This window comes from Ictidomys tridecemlineatus, chromosome X (genome assembly GCF_052094955.1).
Source record: "Ictidomys tridecemlineatus isolate mIctTri1 chromosome X, mIctTri1.hap1, whole genome shotgun sequence".
Taxonomy (NCBI): domain Eukaryota; kingdom Metazoa; phylum Chordata; class Mammalia; order Rodentia; family Sciuridae; genus Ictidomys; species Ictidomys tridecemlineatus.
Window position 1 is genome coordinate 81,402,263 of NC_135493.1, and position 19,271 is coordinate 81,421,533.

Below are 19,271 nucleotides of genomic sequence, written 5' to 3' on the forward strand. Positions count from 1 at the left end.
CTGGCAGTTAATAACTCTCCTATCTTTAGCTGGTATTATGATGGAAAATATATTATTTTTCATGGATATTCCCATATGCCAACATATTATGGAAGCTTTTTGAGAATAGAACCCATTTCTATTCCCCCTGTTTATAATCTCTACATACACCACAGCCAAAAAGGGGCCAAATGATTGCTGATTAAAGAGGTATGTGAGTGTTGTGAGAAGAGACATGATAAGAAGATAGAATATATGGTTAGAGTCCTAGTTCTACCCCTCACTTGTGTTGGGAGCTTGGGAAAGTAGTTTCAATCCTCTAAGAATTCAATTTCCTCTTCTTAAAAAATTTTATGATGATATTTATCAGTCTCCTTTACAGGGCTTCTGTGTGGGATTCAATGGAAGAAAGAAGTGGAACATGTTTGAAAACTGAAGTATTATTGAGTGTGAAGAATACTTTTACAATAATAGTAGCAAACACCCATGGGAAGGAGGCATTTGTTTTCAGAAATAAAGGTTCTGATCTGTCCATATTGCTCAGGAAGGCACTATTTCAGTCATCTCATGAATACCTCACACTGCCATGAAGACAGATCATCAAGTTGTTCCCCTGATGTTAAAAATAGAGAGGTTGGAGGCCCAGGGAAGGAGGATGTTTCCATATAAGGACATCAAAACTACACTAAGGATCCAGGTCTTAACTTTGGGATGTTGGGCTCTTACCTGTCCAATTCATCATCCAAGGGTTGATAGTTGACCTCATAGCATTCAATTCTCTTTAGAAAATCTTCCAGAACTTTTTCTCGGTCACAGTCTATGTAATCAGGGCTGCCAAGTTTCACTTGCTGGAAGAAGGGAGAAGATCAGAGGGACCAACGGATACATTGTAAGATAAAGACTCTGAAAGTGTTCTTGGGGAAAGCCCTTAGAAACCACTGAATACAACATCCCTTATTGTAAAGGTGAGAAAATTGAAACTTGGAGAACCTTGCCAGAGTTTACAAAAATCAGTTAAGTGAAGAAAAGATTAGAAACTCCTCATTTCTTATCTCCAGGTGGTTAGAAAAAGGACTATTTTATTGCATTCACTGCCACAGCACACACTGTTTAGGAAGCATATTAATAAGAGGACTAGACATTGTGATATAAAAAAATGGCTACAGAAAAAAGAAGCAGACATCTTGGCTAGGAGTCATAATGGCTCACATATTTGGAGCCTTTACTGGAAGAATGTGACATATTCTCTTTGGTTTTCTGAAGGGCTAACAGTTCCTATCCCCCAATATCCATTTTCTCTTTTCACATTTCCCATCCCATTCCCTCCCAGTAATGTTAGCCTACACAGAATCTGGAAATCATTCCAGATGCTTCTTTTTATCATCCCTTATCTCTTAGCAGGCACCAAATCCTCTCCATTCCCTTCTAAATATTCATTTTCTCTTGCCTATACTAACTAGGGCTTTGTGACTGACTAATTTGTCTAGGCATGTTATTTCTGATATATTTACCATACTGGCAGCCAGAAGGGTATATCTAACATGCATATCTGATTATGTATTCTCCAGTTTAAAACCCATTAAACCCATTGCCATTTCCTTATATCTTTTAGCCCAAAGTGTCAACTATTCTTAGCACGTGGCTCATGGCTTATCATGAGTAAGACCAAAATTATTTCTTAGTCTTTATTCTCACTGCTTCCCATTCCATCACACATTTGATGTAGCCAATCTAAGCTATTTATAGCTCCCAGAGATGTCATACTTAGTATAAGCTCTTTCTTATTCCCATTCTTTACCAGCAAAATTCCCATCCATTCTTCAAGGTGCATCTCAACTATTACCTCCACGGGAAACTTTCCCTGACATATCATTACTACTGTATTCTGAAACTCTCCCCTGTTTCCTCATATCAGCTTTGATCTCAGAGTTCTGTCTATATACTTTCCAGTCTCCTTCACTTGGCCATAAACTTAAGAGAAGGATTTTCACGTAACCATTTCTATGTCTCTATTGCCAAGAATGGCCCATCCTAGATATATAATGAATTTATATTAAATCAATAAATAGATGGATGGGTATATGAAGAGCTAAGAGAGGAATTGGACATGTTATATGTCTCAAGAGGTAAAAAAAAAATTAGAACCAATGATTGGAAATTACAGGGAGGAAAGTTTCAGTTTGATTGGGCTACATTTGTTGAAGGCAGTGAGCTATTTGTCCTTGCATGTATTAAAATAAAATCTAAACAAACATTTAACTGAGATTTCAAGTACCTGATGGAGGATTGTAGGAGATGATCTTTAAGGGCATCTTATATTCCTAAGCTCTGGTAATTTAATGAGGTAGAGAACAACAAAATGTTGTGAATGATCTAGTTCTAAACACATGGCTAGATTCTAAAAGTGGTGATCAGGCTCTTTACATATTGGCTTTACCTAATTCCATGGGGTTATTGTGGGCCAGGATGGTCAGGGAATTGTGCCTATGCAAAGTGAAAGCAAAAGCTCAGGTAAGAGTACTTCCTTTAATCTTACAGAAATAAACTGGGTATGATAGCACACATCTGTAATCCCAGGAGCACAGGAGGCTGAGGCAGAAGGATTGCAAGTTCAAAGCCAGCCTCAGGAACTTAGTGAGACACTAAGCAACTTACCAAGACACTGACTCATATTTAAAAAAAAAAGAAATAAAAAGGGCTGTGGATATGGCTCAGTGGTTAAGCACCCCTAGGTTCAATCCCTGGCACCAAAAAAAAAAAAAAAAAAATCTTACAGAGATCTTTAGGTAGGAGCCAAAACTAAGACAGCAAAAACTAAGAAGGAAAAGTAACTGTTTCTCCTTACCTTGATGTTTTCTGCAATGATATCAGGATCATTACATATAGACTCAATGAAAAAGACCTGTAAGAGAAACATAAAAAAGATGTCTAAGTCTGGGGATGTAGTTCAGTGGTAAAAGTCTTGCCTAGCATGCATGAGGCCTTGAAAGATAGAAAGAAAGAGAGACAGAGGTTTGATCTCTAACTCTGAAAGGGGATGTTCCAACTGGGAATTATATTTGGTAGGAGTCAAACATAGATGGATCCCTTCTCCCCCTGAGTGATCTCCAGGGGCATGTCTGACAATAGAATCTCATACAGTGATGTTTCAGGCTTGAGTTTTATGAGCTATTCTGGCCTTAAACTAAATGACCCTGGATTGTTGTTTTGTGTTTTTACTGATTTTTAAGTCTGTTGTATTTTTTTGTAGTGGTTTTCAACTCCTTCATCATTGTCATGCCCCACCCTCAGTGTCAACCTGTCATTAACCATTTTCCATTGCCTAATGTGGTACATCTCCTTTCCTATTCTGTTTTGCTGCTTCTGACTATGCTCCGGAAAACCAGACAACCAAATTAATATATTGAGCCTATGATAGCCAATTTGGTTGTTCTGAGTATCCTATTTAGTCTTTCTTTGGAGTTTGTACTGGATAAGTAGGTTCTAGACAAGAATGGGTCTATTACTGTACCTTGTACCCATGTTCCTTTGCAAACTGCAGAATCAGTGACCGTCTTTCTCTGGTAGTGTTGGTGGCATCAAAAACCTAGAGATAGGTAATGAAATTGGCTTACTCTGTATCTAGTGTTGACAGAACACTCACTCTTTTTCCATGTCTGTGCTAAGTGGAGGGCTTCTAGAAAGCGGTAGACTTTTTAGAGGATCTTGAAGGAAAGGAAGAATTAACTTATCTCAATTTCACAAACACTTATCAAGCACTTTCTGTCTGCCCAGAAATGTACCAGATCCTGTGAGTATAATAAGGTAAAAGAAAAACTGTAAGTTTTTATTAGGATTATTTTACAGGTGGAGTAACTTAGGCATAGAAGAAAGACTTACCTTCACTAGTCACTAAGAGTTGCTGACAGAGCAGAGCTATTGGTTTCCTCAAGTCCTACATGAGGCCTCTTCTTTCCTTATCAACTTAAAAGTCCTTAAGAGTAGGAAACAACTCCCTAATCTCAGCAACTTAGATCAGACCCTTTGCAAATTTAAGAATCTTTTCCTTCTTTAGAAACTGGGGATGTATAGGTAAATCTCTAGAACTCAAAAATGTTTGTACTATAGTCTTATATTCCAGTAGAGCCCTGCTGAATTCTTAGGGGTTCATTAGTAGTACATAGTGGTTAAGAGTGGAGATTACCAAGCTACACAATCTGGATTTCAGTTTGGGCCCTACCATATACATGTTGTGCTACCTTGGGAAAGTATGTAATCTCTCTGTTCTATTCTTCCAGGCTTTCAAATGAGGCATGACAATATCTCATGGGGGTAGTGTGCAACTAAATTATTAATATGAGCAAAGTACTTAGAATAATATATGGAATAGTTAATTCTCAGTATATATTAGCTATTTTCCATTGCAGCAGATGCCTAAAGAAAATAATGGAAATTTCTTTACCGCAACATGACCTTCCTCATGGCTAAGATAGTTATGAACATCCTTCAGGGCTGCCAATGCACACTGCCTGAAAAATATACAGAAAGAAACAGACAATCCTTATCTCCAAGATGGTTTTCTCTCTCTTTTTCTGCATTATCGTTTGTACCATCTCTCATATATCTTACACTAAATTATTCATCTTTTGAACATCTACACAGAATGTACTATGTTCTAGGCACCATGCCAAGCACAGAGGGGTCAAACAGTTGTAATTGGATCTGTGTGTACAGCTTAGAGGCAGGAATAAAGTGACATGCTTGGGAAAGTCTAAGTAATGACAGCAGACCCAATTTTAAGTGTTTCAATGCTTGTGATAAGGAAACTCAAGCTAAATATCATATCAACCCAAGTAGGGCTTAGGTATGTGGTCTTTAAAGTTAAAGTCATGTCGTGACATGAGTAATATTGTAAGTGTAGGCATTACAGTGGCAATGTATTTTCAGCAAAAAAAAAAAATCTCTTTAGTGATTACTTGTAGCTAGGTTCTATGGTGAGGACATGGATTAATAAATGAGACCCAGGCTCCATTGTGGAAGTACTCAGAATCACACAGGGGAAAGAGATCTTAAGGTTGGCCAAGCTATTTAGACTTTCATCTCAAATGCTAGGCTAAGAAGTTTCTACTCTCCTGTTAGAAGTAGAAGAACATAAAATGTTCCTGATAAGAAGATGGTTAGCAGGATTTGAGCAGGGATGTCCCAATTACCCTTTGAGTAGGGCTTTGTCTCTTACCCAGGTTACTTTGTCCCACTCTCCCGTGATCTGAAGAAAGGCCTCCCTCAGCCAACGGGTAGCACAGGTCCGTAATATGTTGGGTACTTACTTCCTGATAAGTAGGGCCTCCATGTTGTCTGGGAGAAAGAATTCGTAGTTCTTGTAGCTCACTGCCTCTCGTCGATACTGGCCTAAATTAAACACTGAAAGCAGGGAGCCCTAGTGAAGAAGTTGGGAAGATCCCAGTGGCCAAAAAATGTCCTTGCTTAGAGGGACTCAGAAGAAGGTATAATTTTAAGCAATAAAATGTGCATGTAAAAATTCAAATTATAAACTACCAGCCCATTATTTTCCTCATAACAGCCCTGCAAGTTATATGGATGACCATTCCCACTTTATAAATGAGGAAAGTGAAGTTAAGAGATAGAAAATAACTTTCACAGTTAAAAAGTGGGGATCTAGGATTGAAACCCAAGTATGTTTGGCTCTAAAATTATTATATTTTATCATAAACTGCAACCTTCTCAATGTCTTACTCCACTGGAAAGATGAAGAGACAGAGATTAAGGAAGTAAAATCAATCAATCACCAGGGTCAAACTGAGTGAGGTGATAACAGACATACACTAGGCCTTCTAACTCCTATTTCATTTTTCTGTATCAAGACAAAGAATTTAAATCTAAATCTCTAGTCCATACTCTCCTACTTGTAATGATGAAAAGTCATAGGGGAGAAAAGGAATGAAGGATAAGAGGATAAGAAGCCAAGCAGGGAATATTTCATTCATTCATCTAACAAATACTATTGATGACAATTCTGTGAAGAAGGATATGAGTTCTGGATCTCAGAGAATAACAAGGTCTTCATGATGGGGACTTCAAGGAGCTCACAAATCAGCAGGTAGGACAGCAAATTAACCAGTAAAGAGAGAGTTCCCATGTAATTTGTTAAGTGCTCTGGTGAACAATATAGAGTTATGCAAAAGAGTGAGGGAGAAGGAAAGACAAATTCCATCTGGATTGATCTGAGATTTCTTAGAGAAAGTGGCATTGAAACATGCTTACTAGGGTAGGTGCCTTTTATAGGTATGCATAGAAATGAGGGTAGGGAACAAGGGCATTCCTGGAAAAGAATAGCTCAAGCAAAGGTATAGATAGTATCAGCAGATGAGACTATTTGTGGATGGTGTGTCATTCACTGGGGTTGGGGCCTGAGAGGCTGGAAGGGACCAATTGTGGAGGCCTTGAATTTAAGGAGCCTTGGTTTAAACCTGCAGCTCAAGGGGACTCTTAAAGGCTATAGTTATGTCTGCTTTGTGCTTTGAAAAAAGACTATGTAGGCCTCTGTGAGGAGTGAGTAGAATGGAGCAGATAGGAAGAGGGGGGGTCATGGCAAAGACCCATGTGCCACAGTACCATGTGTCCCTCCACTCAGCATAGGTTCCTCAGAGCTTGTAGTCCTCCCTGAAATTGGTTGATTCTCACCTTCCCTTCTGCTATGTTACCCTCCTCTCTTATGACCTAGCATAAATATACCCAATCTGGGAAGTTTTTATTACCTTCCAGTTGACAATTTCATTTCTAATCCCCCTAAGCACCTTGCTCAGGGACTTCTAGGTGATACGAGGTATTCTTATGTATCATAATCAAGTTAAGAACTCTTTAAGGACAGGACACAGTCTATTTTGTTTTTTCATCCTCAATGCCTGGCATGTGTTTTGGCACATGGAAACCTATTGGAAAACTCTCCATTGGTGGAGTAGGGAAAGAACAAATGAGGGGGGCAAAGAGAGGATCTGGCGTCTAAGATGTAGCTCAGCAGTACTGTGTGCTTATCATGTACTAGGCTTTGGATTCAATTGCAAGCAGAGAGAGAAAACTTGAAGAAAGGGAAGAAAGATGAATGGAGGGAAAAGGGTATATGGATAGGATGTTGGGATGGGCAAGGGAAATACAGAGAGGAAGTGAATAGAGAAAAGGAGAGTACAGAACCAATATAGGAACATTTTTCTCTTCCTATCAGTAGGGCCAATGCATTAGGTCTAGCACAATAAGTGTCAGGCTTGGAGTCAAACATATCCTGGTTCTGTCACTTACAGCTATTTGCCTTTAGACAAGGCATTTCATGTCTTCGGCCTTAATTTCTCCAACTATGAAATGATGAAGATGTGATAATGCTAATAAGAGTAGTGATGTTGGCAGTGCAATTATAGCAATGATAATAAAACTAGTATACTGCTCTGGTCAGAAGGTTGTTTTTGTGGTCATGAAACATCTTGAGAGCAGGCATTAAGTCTTTTTTCTTTTTTTGTACCAGGGATTGAACCCAGAGACGCTTAACCACTGAGCCACATCCCCAGCCCTTTTATTTTATAGTTTCATTTTCATTTTGAGACAAGGTCTCACTAAGTTGCTTAGTGTCTTGCTAAGTTGCTGACACTAGGTTTGAACTTGCAATCCTACTACCTCAGCCTCCTGAGCCACTGAGATTATACATGTGCACTACCATGCCCAGCAGCATTAAGTCTTAATACTAGTTTTCGTGTGCTTACCACCCATCATGGGACTGGGCATAGAGTATTACTCAAGAAATTATAAAATTTATAAGAATGTAGTGGCAGTGATATAGTATTAGTAGTAATAATGGTAGTAATGTAATCCAGGTAATAATGGTGATGAGGCATTTTTGATACTGAGGGTTTTGGCCTCCTACCTTACTCAGTTCTCTACCAGTGTCTGCAGGAGGGATGTATAACAGAAGGTTTCAGAGACATACCTTTAGTTGGTGTTCCTACCCAATTAAGATATCGTGTGAGCTTCGTGGAGATATAAGTCTTGCCTCTAGCTGGTAAACCCACCATGATCACCATCGTTGGGGAATTGGTAAACTGGGGTATGGATGCTGGAAGACAAACAGAGAGTCAAAAGCTTATCCCCAGAACTATATAATATTCTGGCATTAGCTCAGAGATGTAGAGTTGAAAAGAACATCTCTCCCACCATTACAAAGGAAAAAAAAAGCTGAAAACTGCATACTAATGACTTTCTTTGAACTCATAATAAACTGAGGTTGCAAGATAAATAGCTAACTGCAAACATGTAAAAACAGGCATCTGCTGGGAGCAAGAGGACACAGGCATTTGCTTACCTGGGGCAGATACTGATGAGCAACATATAAACTCCTAACAAGATGCAACTAAAATTTATAAATGAATTGCTAAAGGCTAGTTGTGGGCCAATGTGAGAATGTGAAGCACATAGGGTCTGTTGACATAGATGGTTTCATATCCTTTTGTTATTTTCTTCCAGGAATTCTACCAGGTGCTGTCAGGGAAGACTGAGAAGGATCCTGAGAAAGATATCTTGTAGTTCTGGACTGGGGAGGAAAATGGAACAAATAACCATTGCTGAAATTCTGCTGAGACCATTGCCTCTATATTCTCTATGGGGTTAAAAAAAGCCTTAATATTTATGGAGAAAGGCAACAAAAATCTGTAGATGAGAGCACTGGTGGAAACTCACTGCTGCTGGTAGTGCAATGGTCAATACCAGACAAATCTACCCTATTCTTCTGAGGGGGAACCCCCCCCCTTAAACTGCAGAAGGAAGGGCAATAAAACTGAGAGCACTGGTGAAAACTCTGTATATTTAAAGGAGAGAAACGAAGGAAAGAGTTATAGTCCAGGAGGGGCAGGAAAATATGCTAGGCCCACCATTACATTTGGAGGAGGGACAGAAATATTTGTGAAAGTCGTACCTCCAACACGCAGGGTAAACCTGCCTAAGACTGACTTAATCAGAATAACATGGAATGCTCTAGTCTCCTATTCCTCACTACCAGGCTAAAAATAATAGTGAAGTTGGGCATAGTGGCACATGCCTGTAATTCCAGTGACATGGGAGGCTGAGGCAGGAGGATCTTAAGTTCAAGGCTAGCCTCAGCAGCTTTGTGAGAACCTAAGCAACTTAGTAAAACCCTGTCTCAAAATGAAAAAAAGGGAGGCTGAGAATGTGGCTCAGTAGTTAAGTGTCCTGGGTTTAATACTCGATACCAAAAAGAAAAAGGAGTGAAATAGTGAAATATATATATAAAAGATGCAAGAGATAGATTGTCTCCAGGAAGCAGCCCAAAAGGCAGAATCTAGGATAGAATAAAAGTCCAAAGATACAATGCAGTCATCAGAACCAGACTCAGTTATGATGAAGATTTTTGATTTATCAGAGGATTTAAAATAGATATTATTAATGTGTTAAAGACTCTATTTGAAAAGGTAATTATGAATGATCACACAGATGATTTCAGAAGGTGGATGGAAAGTGTAAGAAATAATCAAATTAAGTGCAAAAGAAATGGAGGAAAAAGGAGAAAGAAAGAAAGAAATGAAATGAAAAAAACTGCACAAAATAATAGTTGTGGAACAATACCTAGAAGTGTAACATATACATGCTTAGAAAACAGAGAGGGAAGAAATAGCAGGGCAGAAGAAATATTTGAAAGCATAGTAACCAAAAATTTCCAAAATTAGTGATTAACAGCAAAAAATAGATCTAAAAAATTAGAGGACACCAAGCATAGTAAATTTAAAAAACACACTCATAAGTATAAAATTCATATTGCAGAAAATCAGGACAAAAATAAAATCTTGAGCTGGGCATGCCTGTAATCCCAGTGGCTTGGGAGGCTGAGACACGAAGATCGTGAGTTCAAAGCTAGCCTCAGCAACATAGCGAGGCACTAAACAACTCAGTGAGACCTTGTCTCTAAATAAAATACAAAATAGGTTTGGGGATGTGGCTCAGTGGTTGAATGCCCCTGAGTTTAATTCTCAGTACCAAAACAAACAAACAAACAAAATAACAAAAAAATAAAATCTTGAAGGGAGCCAGGAAGGAAAGGGTAGGTAGTAAACATGTTACCTACACAGAAACAAGGAGAAGAATTATACTAGACTTCTTGTCAGAAATAACATAAGCAAAAAAGTCAGAGGAATGAAATTTTTAAAGTGTTGAAAGAAAAAAGTGCCAATCTAGAATTCTAAATTCACAAAACTATATTTCAAAAATCTAAAGAAGGGCCAGGCACACTAGCACATGTCTGTAAACCCTACAGCTCGGGGGGCGGGGCTAAGGCAGGAGGATCACTATTTCAAAGCCAGCCTCAGCAACTTAGCAAGCCCCTAAGCAGCTCAGTGAGACCCTGTCTCACATGCATGGCCCTGGGATCGATCTTCAGCACCACATAAAAATAAATAAATAAAATAAAGGTATTGTGTCCAACTTAAAAAAAAAAAAAGGCTGGGGATGTGGCTCAGTGGTTAAGCATCCCTGGGTTCAATCCCCAGTACCAACCAACCAACCAACAAACAAAAAACAACCCACAAAACACTTAAATATTAAGTAAATGCAGGAGATAAAATGAGATCATAAAAATGATCAAATATTCACAATGCAATAGCACACCAGAACTTCCTGCTCTTTTATAATTTTAAATTAGTATCAATTGATCAACCTTACTCCATCCCACTGCTTTCCTTAGACTCTGGAAACCACCATTCTGCTCTCAATATCTATGAGCACAACCATTTAGGTTCCACATGTGAGTAAAATCATGTGGTACTTATTTTTCTGTGCAGTGTTTATTTCTGGTATCCCGGAAACATGTACAATTTTTGTGTATCAGTTTAAAAATTTTAAATGACAAAATATAATGAGAAAAGTTAAGGAAAAAGGAGGGGGAAAAGAACCAAATCAAATACAATGAATAAGAAATAGCAAGAACAAATACAATGAATAGAAAACAGTTTGCAATGTGGTAGATTTTAATCCAATTATATAAAAATCACTTTCATCATGAATTGCCTACAGCCACACCAAAGACAAAGATTGTCTTATTGGAAAAAAAAGCAAGATCCAACTACAAAACAGTGCATTTTTTTTGTTATTGTTGTCTATAAAACATACAGCTGGATCTGATTCTGGAACCTTCTTTAATCTCTCACTAACACAAATATAAAACCTTGATAGAATGTCTGGACACAGATATGAATACTGAAAAGTAAATATACATATAAGTGGGTGAATCAGGGAAGAACACTAGAGTATGTATAAAGGACCACTTAAACAATTGGAAGTTCAACATTATATTTTTCTCCTTCAGTGTCCTGAGCCTGAATTCAATATGGCATGAAACCTAGAAGTGAGCATTCTTTGGCAGACAGTCAGATGCACAAGAAAGCTTATAGTCTGAGCTTAAGATATGGAAATGAGAAATTGAGATCAGAGAAATTTCCCCTAAAATCCCTTGGGTTTTTATTTACTCTACTTGTTCGGTTCCACAGTAAAAGTGGCAATAGGAAAAGTGGCCAGAAACATGAGTGGCCCAGAATGGAGCCTCCAGGAATCAAAACTCAACCATGGCATGAGATTCTTTCTGTAGGTTGAGACAGTGTCAGGAGGACACAAGTAGACTTCATACAAGTTTTTCCTCTATCCTCTTGCAACTTTTTCTGGACATGACAATGAGTAGTTTCTGAGTAGAGGACAGAAAATGGGATCCTAGGGAACTGGAAAGTACCAAAAAGACAGGGAAGAGTCAAGATTTTATCTGCGACCTGTGAGTGTTTGATCCTAATTACCATACCAAAGATCTGAAGACTCAATTAGCAAGAAGGCTTTTTAAGAATTTTCTTGTAGTTGTAGATGGACAGAATGCCTTTATTTTATTTGTTTATTTTTATGTGGTGCTGAGGATCAAACCCAGTACCTCACGCATGCTAGACAAGTGCTCTACCACTGAGCCCCAGCCCCAGCACCAGCAAGAAGACTTTTATGCAGATACCAGACTGACCACTAGGTGGTGCACATATAGGACAGTCCTAAATAGTACTACTGCAAAAGCTTTGAAAATTGAATTGATGTTGGAACTATGATACACAGAAGGATAGAAGAAAAATGTCAACCTTCTCCATACAATGTAAACAAGATTCATAATCTCAAAATAATAATTACAATCTCCAGAATACAAAATCTATCAGTGCTGTGGTTTGGATATGATTTTATTATGTCTCCCAAGGGTACATTGTGATTGAAGGCTTGGTTAAAAGGTTGGTAATGTTAGGAGGGGATGCCTAGTGGAAGGTCCTTAGGTCATTGGGAACATATTAAGATAGTTTTTGTGCAACTGCTTGGTAGTTCTCATGTGACCCCTTGAATTCCTGGTGGATTGTGATAAAAGGAACAAACCTGGCCCCACCCATCAACTCTTTCTGTTCCTGTTTGAGATGTGACCACTGCTGTTACAACATGCACTCCCACCATGATGTGGTGCCATCTGCCACTCTTGACAGAGGCCAAACCAATGTTCAGCACCTCCAAAACCGGGAGCTAAATAAACTTTTCTTTTATAATTTAGCTGCTTCAGATAGTTCATGGTAGTAATTCAAAGCTAACTAATAAAATCAGCATGCAAAGAACCATGAAAATCTCCATCATGTGGAAAAAGACAAACAATAGTTACAAACAATAAGACATTAAAATTATGTGTTATAAAATTTATGCATTATAAATATGATTGATGAGCAATAACAATCTTGGAACAAATATTAAAAGTAGAAGAATTCAGCAAAAAATGGAAGATATAAACAAAAATCAAATGGATATTTTGAACTAAAAATATAATATCTGAAATTTAAAATATCAGGAACGAAATAGGAGGGCTAGGGTTGTAGCTCAGTGGTAGAGTGCTTGCCTAGCATGTGTGAGTTTGATTCTTACCACTACATATAAATGAATAAAATAATAATCCATTGATAACTAAAAAAATGTTTAAAAGAATGAAATAGGAAATATAAACACAGATATTAAAATGAAGGATATTATAATAAACAACTCCAAGCATATAAATTTTTCAGAAAAAAAGCACAAATTACCAAAATTCACCCAAAATGAAATATATTATCTAAATTCTATAACTATTACTAAAATTAAATCTGTAATTTAAAAATTGTCCAAAAAATTCCTCAACTTCAGATGTCTTTGTGGGCAAATTTTGCTACACATTTAAAGAAATAGCACCAATAGCACAATCTGATTAGAAAACAAGAAGGCAGGAAAGTGCTTCTCAGCTTATCCAGTAAGGCCAGCATGACCCTGACTTCAAAACTAGAAAAAAATTCTACAAAAAATGAAAAAGACAAATGAACATTCTTCATGAATACAGGCATAAAAATCCTCAGAAATATCATACAATTGTGATACAAATGTGACCATATATAAAATTAATAATTAATATATCATAGTCAAGGAATATATCTAAAATATATCTAAAATCTGGTTTGACATAGAAAAAACAATCAATATAACACATCCTAAAGAAGTAAAACTCCATAATATACCAGCAGGTAAATAAAAAAAATTTAGCAAAATACAACATCAATTCATGATGAAAATTCTTAACAAACTTAGAAATAGAAGTGAGCTTCCCCAACCAGATAAAAGATATCTACAAAAAACCTATAGTTGCAGCCCACGATGTGGTTCAGTAGTAGAGTGCTTGCTTAGCATTCATGAGGCCCTGGGTTTGATCATCAGAACTGCATCAAACAAACAAGCACACAAACAAACAACAACAACAAAAACCTTATAGGTAACATTATACTTTATATTGACAGACTAACTGCTTTCTTCCATCAGGAACCAGGCAAGGGTGTCCACTCTCAACACTCATATTTAATGTAGTACTGGAACTCCTATTCAAAACAATAAGGCAAACAAAGGAAGTAAATGATTGTAAAGGAAGAAAAACCTATCCCTGTTCATCGTCAACATGATTATCTATGTAGATAATCCCAGGGACTTTACAAATATCTCTCCCAGAACTAATAAGTGAGTTTATCAAGTACACAGGATAAAATGTCACTGAAGGAAAATCAATCAGACTCCTATATATAATCAGTTAATAATTAAAACTCAAACCCTTTTTAGCCTCATGTATAGTATCTCTAATAAGATAAAATACTTAGGTATAAAGGTAACAAAAACAAGTATAGAATCTATACTCTGGAAACTACAAAATGTATTCATGTATAGGAGAACTTAACATATTAAAGATGTATATGTGTAATAAAAATTGTAATACATTCTGCTGTCATTTATTTTTTAAAAAATCAATAAAAAATGTCCATTTTTTGCAAAGTGACCTATAGATTTGGCACATTACCAATAAAAATTCCCACAAGGATTTTTTTTTAGATACAAACTGATTCTAAAAGGTATATGGTAATAGAAAAGAGCTCTAATCGCTAAAATAATTTGCAAAGTAAAATCAACAACCTTACTACCTCATTTTGAGACATACTATAAAGCTTCAATACTCAAGACAGTATGGTAGTGGCAAAAGAATAACTATACAGACCAGTGGAAAAGAATAAAGATGCCAGAAATAGACCCACTCAAATATGGTCAACTGATTTTAGACAGCTTGCAAAAGCAACTCAATGGAGAAAAATGAGTCTTTTTAATAAATAAATAAATAGCACTAGGACAAAAGCAGAAAAAATGAACCTCAACACATATCTTGTACATTATGCAAAAAGTAATTCAAAATTGATCATAGACCAAATTAGAAAATGAAAAACAATAAAACTTTTAAAAGAGAACATGTGAGAAAATCTGCATATACTGGGTTTGTTGATGAGTTTTTTATTTTATTACAAAAATCTTATCCATGAAAAAGAAAAAAAAGTTAGATTATAAAAATTTTTCCTATAAAAATTATTTTTATTTTAAAATTTTTATCTGTGAAGACACTTAAGAAAATGAAAAGAAATGCGTCAGACTGGAAGAACATATTTGTGAATTATATATCTGATGTATGCAGAATATATAAGGAACTTTTAAAACTGAGATATAAAAGAGAAAATGTAATTTTAAAAATTGGCAAAAGAGCCAACTTTGGTGGCACACCTACAATCTTACCTACTCGAGAGGCAAGAAAATTGCAAGTTCCATGCCAGACTGGAAAATTTAGTGAGATCCTGTCTCAAGATTAAAAAAAAAAAAATTTAAAAGAGTGGGGATGTAGCTCAGTGATAGAGCACTTATCTGTATGCATGAGGCTCTGAATTCAATCTCCAGCACTGAAAAAAAATTGGCAAAAGATCTGAAAAAATATTTCACTGACCAAAAAGCACAGATGGCAAAGAAGCTTGCATCAATCATTAAGGAAAAGTGAAAGTATAATAAGGGCTGGAGTGTGACTTAGAGTGCTTGCCTAGCATGGTGAGGCCCTCAGTTCAGTCCCCTGCACCACAAAAAGGCAATAAGATTCTTAAAATGGCTAAAATTATACACATACACAAACATACACACATGACAATACTAAATACTAGCCAGGATGCAGAACAAAAGCAATTCTCAATTCTTATTCATTGCTAGTAGGGATCCAAACTGGTTCGGGCATGTTGGAAAACAGAAGACAATTTGGCACTTACTTTTTATTTTTAAAAATTTTTTATTTTTGGTACTGAGGATTGAACCCAGAGGCACTTAACCACTGATCCATATCCTCAGTCATTCTTTATATTTTTTTAGAGACAGGGTTTCACTGAGTTGCTTAGAGTCTCACTAAATTGCTGAGGCTGGTTTTCAACTTGGGGCCCTCCTGCCTCAGCTTTTCAAGCTGCTGTGATTATAGGCATGTGCCATCACACTCAGCTTGGCACTTACTTTTAAAACTAAATGAAAAAGACATATGATACAGCATTTTCATGCCTAAGTACAGGAATTCATTTAAATTCTTATGAAGTAAATTGAAAAACTTAATTTTACACAAAAATACATATGAGAATGTTTATAGAGCCTTATTAAAAATCATTAAAAACCAGAAATAACCAAGATGTCACTCAATTAATCAACGGATAAACAAACTGTTACAATCAAAAACTGGAATACCATTCAGCATTTAAGAGAACCATTAATTCTCACAATAATTGAGATGAATCTAAAATGCATTACACTAAGAGAAAGAAGCAAAATTCAAAAGCTTCCACTGTGGTATAAGTTCATTTATATGCCATTCTGGAAAGGCAAAACTAAGTATAGGAATTGAACAGACCAGTAGTTTCCAGGGGCTAAGAGAGGTCAAAGGGATTAATTATAATGGAATGAACAAGAGAATTTTTAGGATAATAGAATTGTTTTGTTGGGTACAGTATACATGGATGACTGAATTCACAAATTTGTCAAAAGCCATAGAACTGAATTTTATGTATTTAAGTTTTTAAAAAATCAACTGAAATATCTGGGTTACCCAATATTGATTACAGTTTGTGATGAATGGATCTAACTGTATTACAAGTATACAGTGTAACCTCACCAAAGGCAGTGAAGATACAAATAAATTATTATGGAAAATAGTGGTTTGACTGATACTGTAAGACCTGTAATAGAAAAGGTCTGTATATACACTGTTCTTGTGTTGATAAATTTATTTCTCACTGAGCTATGGTTTAATAGGGCTGAAACTACCAGTACAGTAGGGTTGAATGAATGAATGAATAATAGATAATTGAAGCCAGGTATCTTACTGTCTGAGAAAGAAGCTAACAATAAACAAAGGAGAAACTCCAGACCATAGTATTGGTTCAGGGTCAGAAATATAAATTCCGAGCTGGTCGCATTATCACATGCCTGTAATTCCAGCTACTTAAAAAGTGCTTTAAAAATAGGGAGAATGAGAGCATGTAAAAAGAGCATGGGAAGAGGAAGGGAAGGATAAATAGAAGCAAAGTCCTCTTAGGGCAGCAAACAACTCTGAGTTGGTGCATGCCTGTAATCCCAGGGAGAAATACTTCCTTTAATCTTACCAAAAAAAAAAAAAAAAAAGTGTGGTGGCACTCACCTGTAATCCCAGTGGCTTGGGAGGCTCAGGCAGGAGAATCCCAAGTTCAAAGCTAGCCTCAGCATCTTAGTGAGGCCCTAAGCAACTCAGTGAGATCCTATCTCAAAATACAATATATAAACAGGCTAGGATTGTGGCTCAGTGGTAAAGTGTCCCTGAATTAAATCCCCAGTATTAAAAAAAAACTAATATAAACTATGGTGTCTGGATGAAATGGTGTATCAATGTATGTTCATCAATTGTAACAAATGCCACTGACATCTATAATGCAACAATAAAGAATATAAAAGAAACCCAAACATCACTCTGGTGGAGAATATTGAAAATGGGTGAATCTAAGCATATGTGGGTGCAAACAGTCCTTTGGGGTGAATAAAATTCTGTTTTTACCACCATGAATTACTGTTTTTAGAAAAGAATTGTATGAGAGCCAGTCACATTCTTTACAAGCATTCTGTAAACTTCCAAGTAATTTTAAGAAGTGTATCCTCTTATTCAATTTGGAAATGGGATAAAACTTATAAGAGATATTTCAATTTCTGGCAATATTTTAGGCTATATTTGTAAATAACTCTTCCCACTTCAAAACACCTAAAATGCCCAACAAATACAGTAGGGGAGATCAGTGGAGTAGAGTACAGAAATCAAGAGAGAAGGAAAAGGAATGGGAAAATGTGGGAACTGCAGAGGAAATCTACTGAATTATATTATGTACATAAATGAATATACCACAGGGAATTCAGCTTAATTTATGTATATCTATAAAGTACCAATTTAAAAAACAATAAATAAATAGAAGGAAGACAAGTAGAATAGAGAAATGGATCAGGGGAAGGAAGGAGAGAAGGAAAAGAGGAAGTATTAGAGACTTAAGTGGAATAAATTTTATTTCATGAATATATGCTTATGTCAAAATTAAACCCACTAGTATGTATAACTATAATGCATTAATAAAAATATTTTTAAAACAGACTAGGAGAATGTTATGGGATATCACTTCCAAGATTTTGTCACAAAAATATTCTGACCTCTATCTTTTTAAAATCTTTTCTTGCTCTTTCCTTAGTTTTCTTCACTGGAAGTCAGCTGTCATGCTGGGAGCTCCCACTGGGAAGGTCCATATGGCAAGGAGCTGATGAGGGTCTCTAACCAACAGCCACTGAGAAATTAAGGGCTTCATTCTAATAAATTTGTAAGGAACTGAATCTTACCACCAACCATATGAGTAGCTTTGGAAGAAGATTCCCCCAGTAGATGGGGGAATCTTCCAATACCTTGATTTTAGCCTTTTTAGAGAGTTTGAGCAAGAGGACCCAGATAAGCTGTGTACTGATTTCTGACCCACAAAAACTATGAGATTACAGATGTTTATTGTTCTAAGCTATGAAATTTTGGGAGGTGGTAATTTGTTAAACAACAATAGATTAAAAAACACTGTGGTCCAAAAAGGCATTTTTGTTTAAATTATATATATATATACACACACACACACACACACACACATGTTGGGTGTTTATTGAGTAGCAAAGTGCATGTTTCTTTGGTGGGTCACTGAATGTGGGCTTTAGGAGACAACATGTACAAAAAATAATAAATAAAATTCTGTGGGCTCAAAGTGGGAAGAATTTCTAACCACATCCTACATTAATGTGATTTGGGGATGTAATGTATATTATGTGTGTAAGGGGACTCTCTAGCTAGTACAACACACACATGCACACAGGAAAAACCTATATGAACAAGAATCCACAGGAACTACGGATAAATTGGAATTGCAAAGACTGTTACATACTATAAAATAAACATGTATGATACTTTCAAAGAAATGAGAAAGGGCTGAAGGTATAGCTCAGTGGTAGAGTGCTTGCCTAGCATGCATGAGGCCTTGAGTTTTATCCCCAATACAAAAAGGATGGAAGAAGAAAGAAAAGTTAATCAAAAGTATGGTAAAGAAACATGAGCCTGTCAAAAAAAAAGACCACATGTGTTCTTAAAAGAATCAAATAAATCTTGTAGAAATTAAAAATAAAAAGTATTGAAACTAAAACCTCTGTACAGGGTTAAGCAGCAAATTAGAGGTGAAGAGATAATTAGTGAATTGGAAAATAAATTTGAAAAAATTACATACAATGTGAATAGGAATAAGAAAATATAGAAATATTAAATAAAAATTTTAAAATATGACTAGAATGGTAAA

The 19,271-nt window shown here is 36.3% G+C and overlaps 1 protein-coding gene across 2 annotated transcripts in view; it reads right to left on the minus strand.

Moving 5' to 3' along the window:
• Positions 1-19,271, minus strand: part of Pfkfb1 (6-phosphofructo-2-kinase/fructose-2,6-biphosphatase 1) — a 52,366-nt gene that overhangs the window by 23,198 nt on the left and 9,897 nt on the right. For both annotated transcript variants that reach the window (XR_013431827.1, XM_005339791.5), the window contains exons 2-7: positions 7,952-8,077; positions 5,286-5,379; positions 4,421-4,487; positions 3,491-3,565; positions 2,825-2,881; positions 706-827 (exon numbers count right to left, since the gene is read on the minus strand). Coding sequence is in view for 1 of the 2 variants with exons in the window: in XM_005339791.5 (XP_005339848.1) it covers positions 706-827; positions 2,825-2,881; positions 3,491-3,565; positions 4,421-4,487; positions 5,286-5,379; positions 7,952-8,077 (541 nt within the window). In the remaining variant the exon portion in view is untranslated. The remainder of the gene's footprint in view (positions 1-705; positions 828-2,824; positions 2,882-3,490; positions 3,566-4,420; positions 4,488-5,285; positions 5,380-7,951; positions 8,078-19,271) is intronic.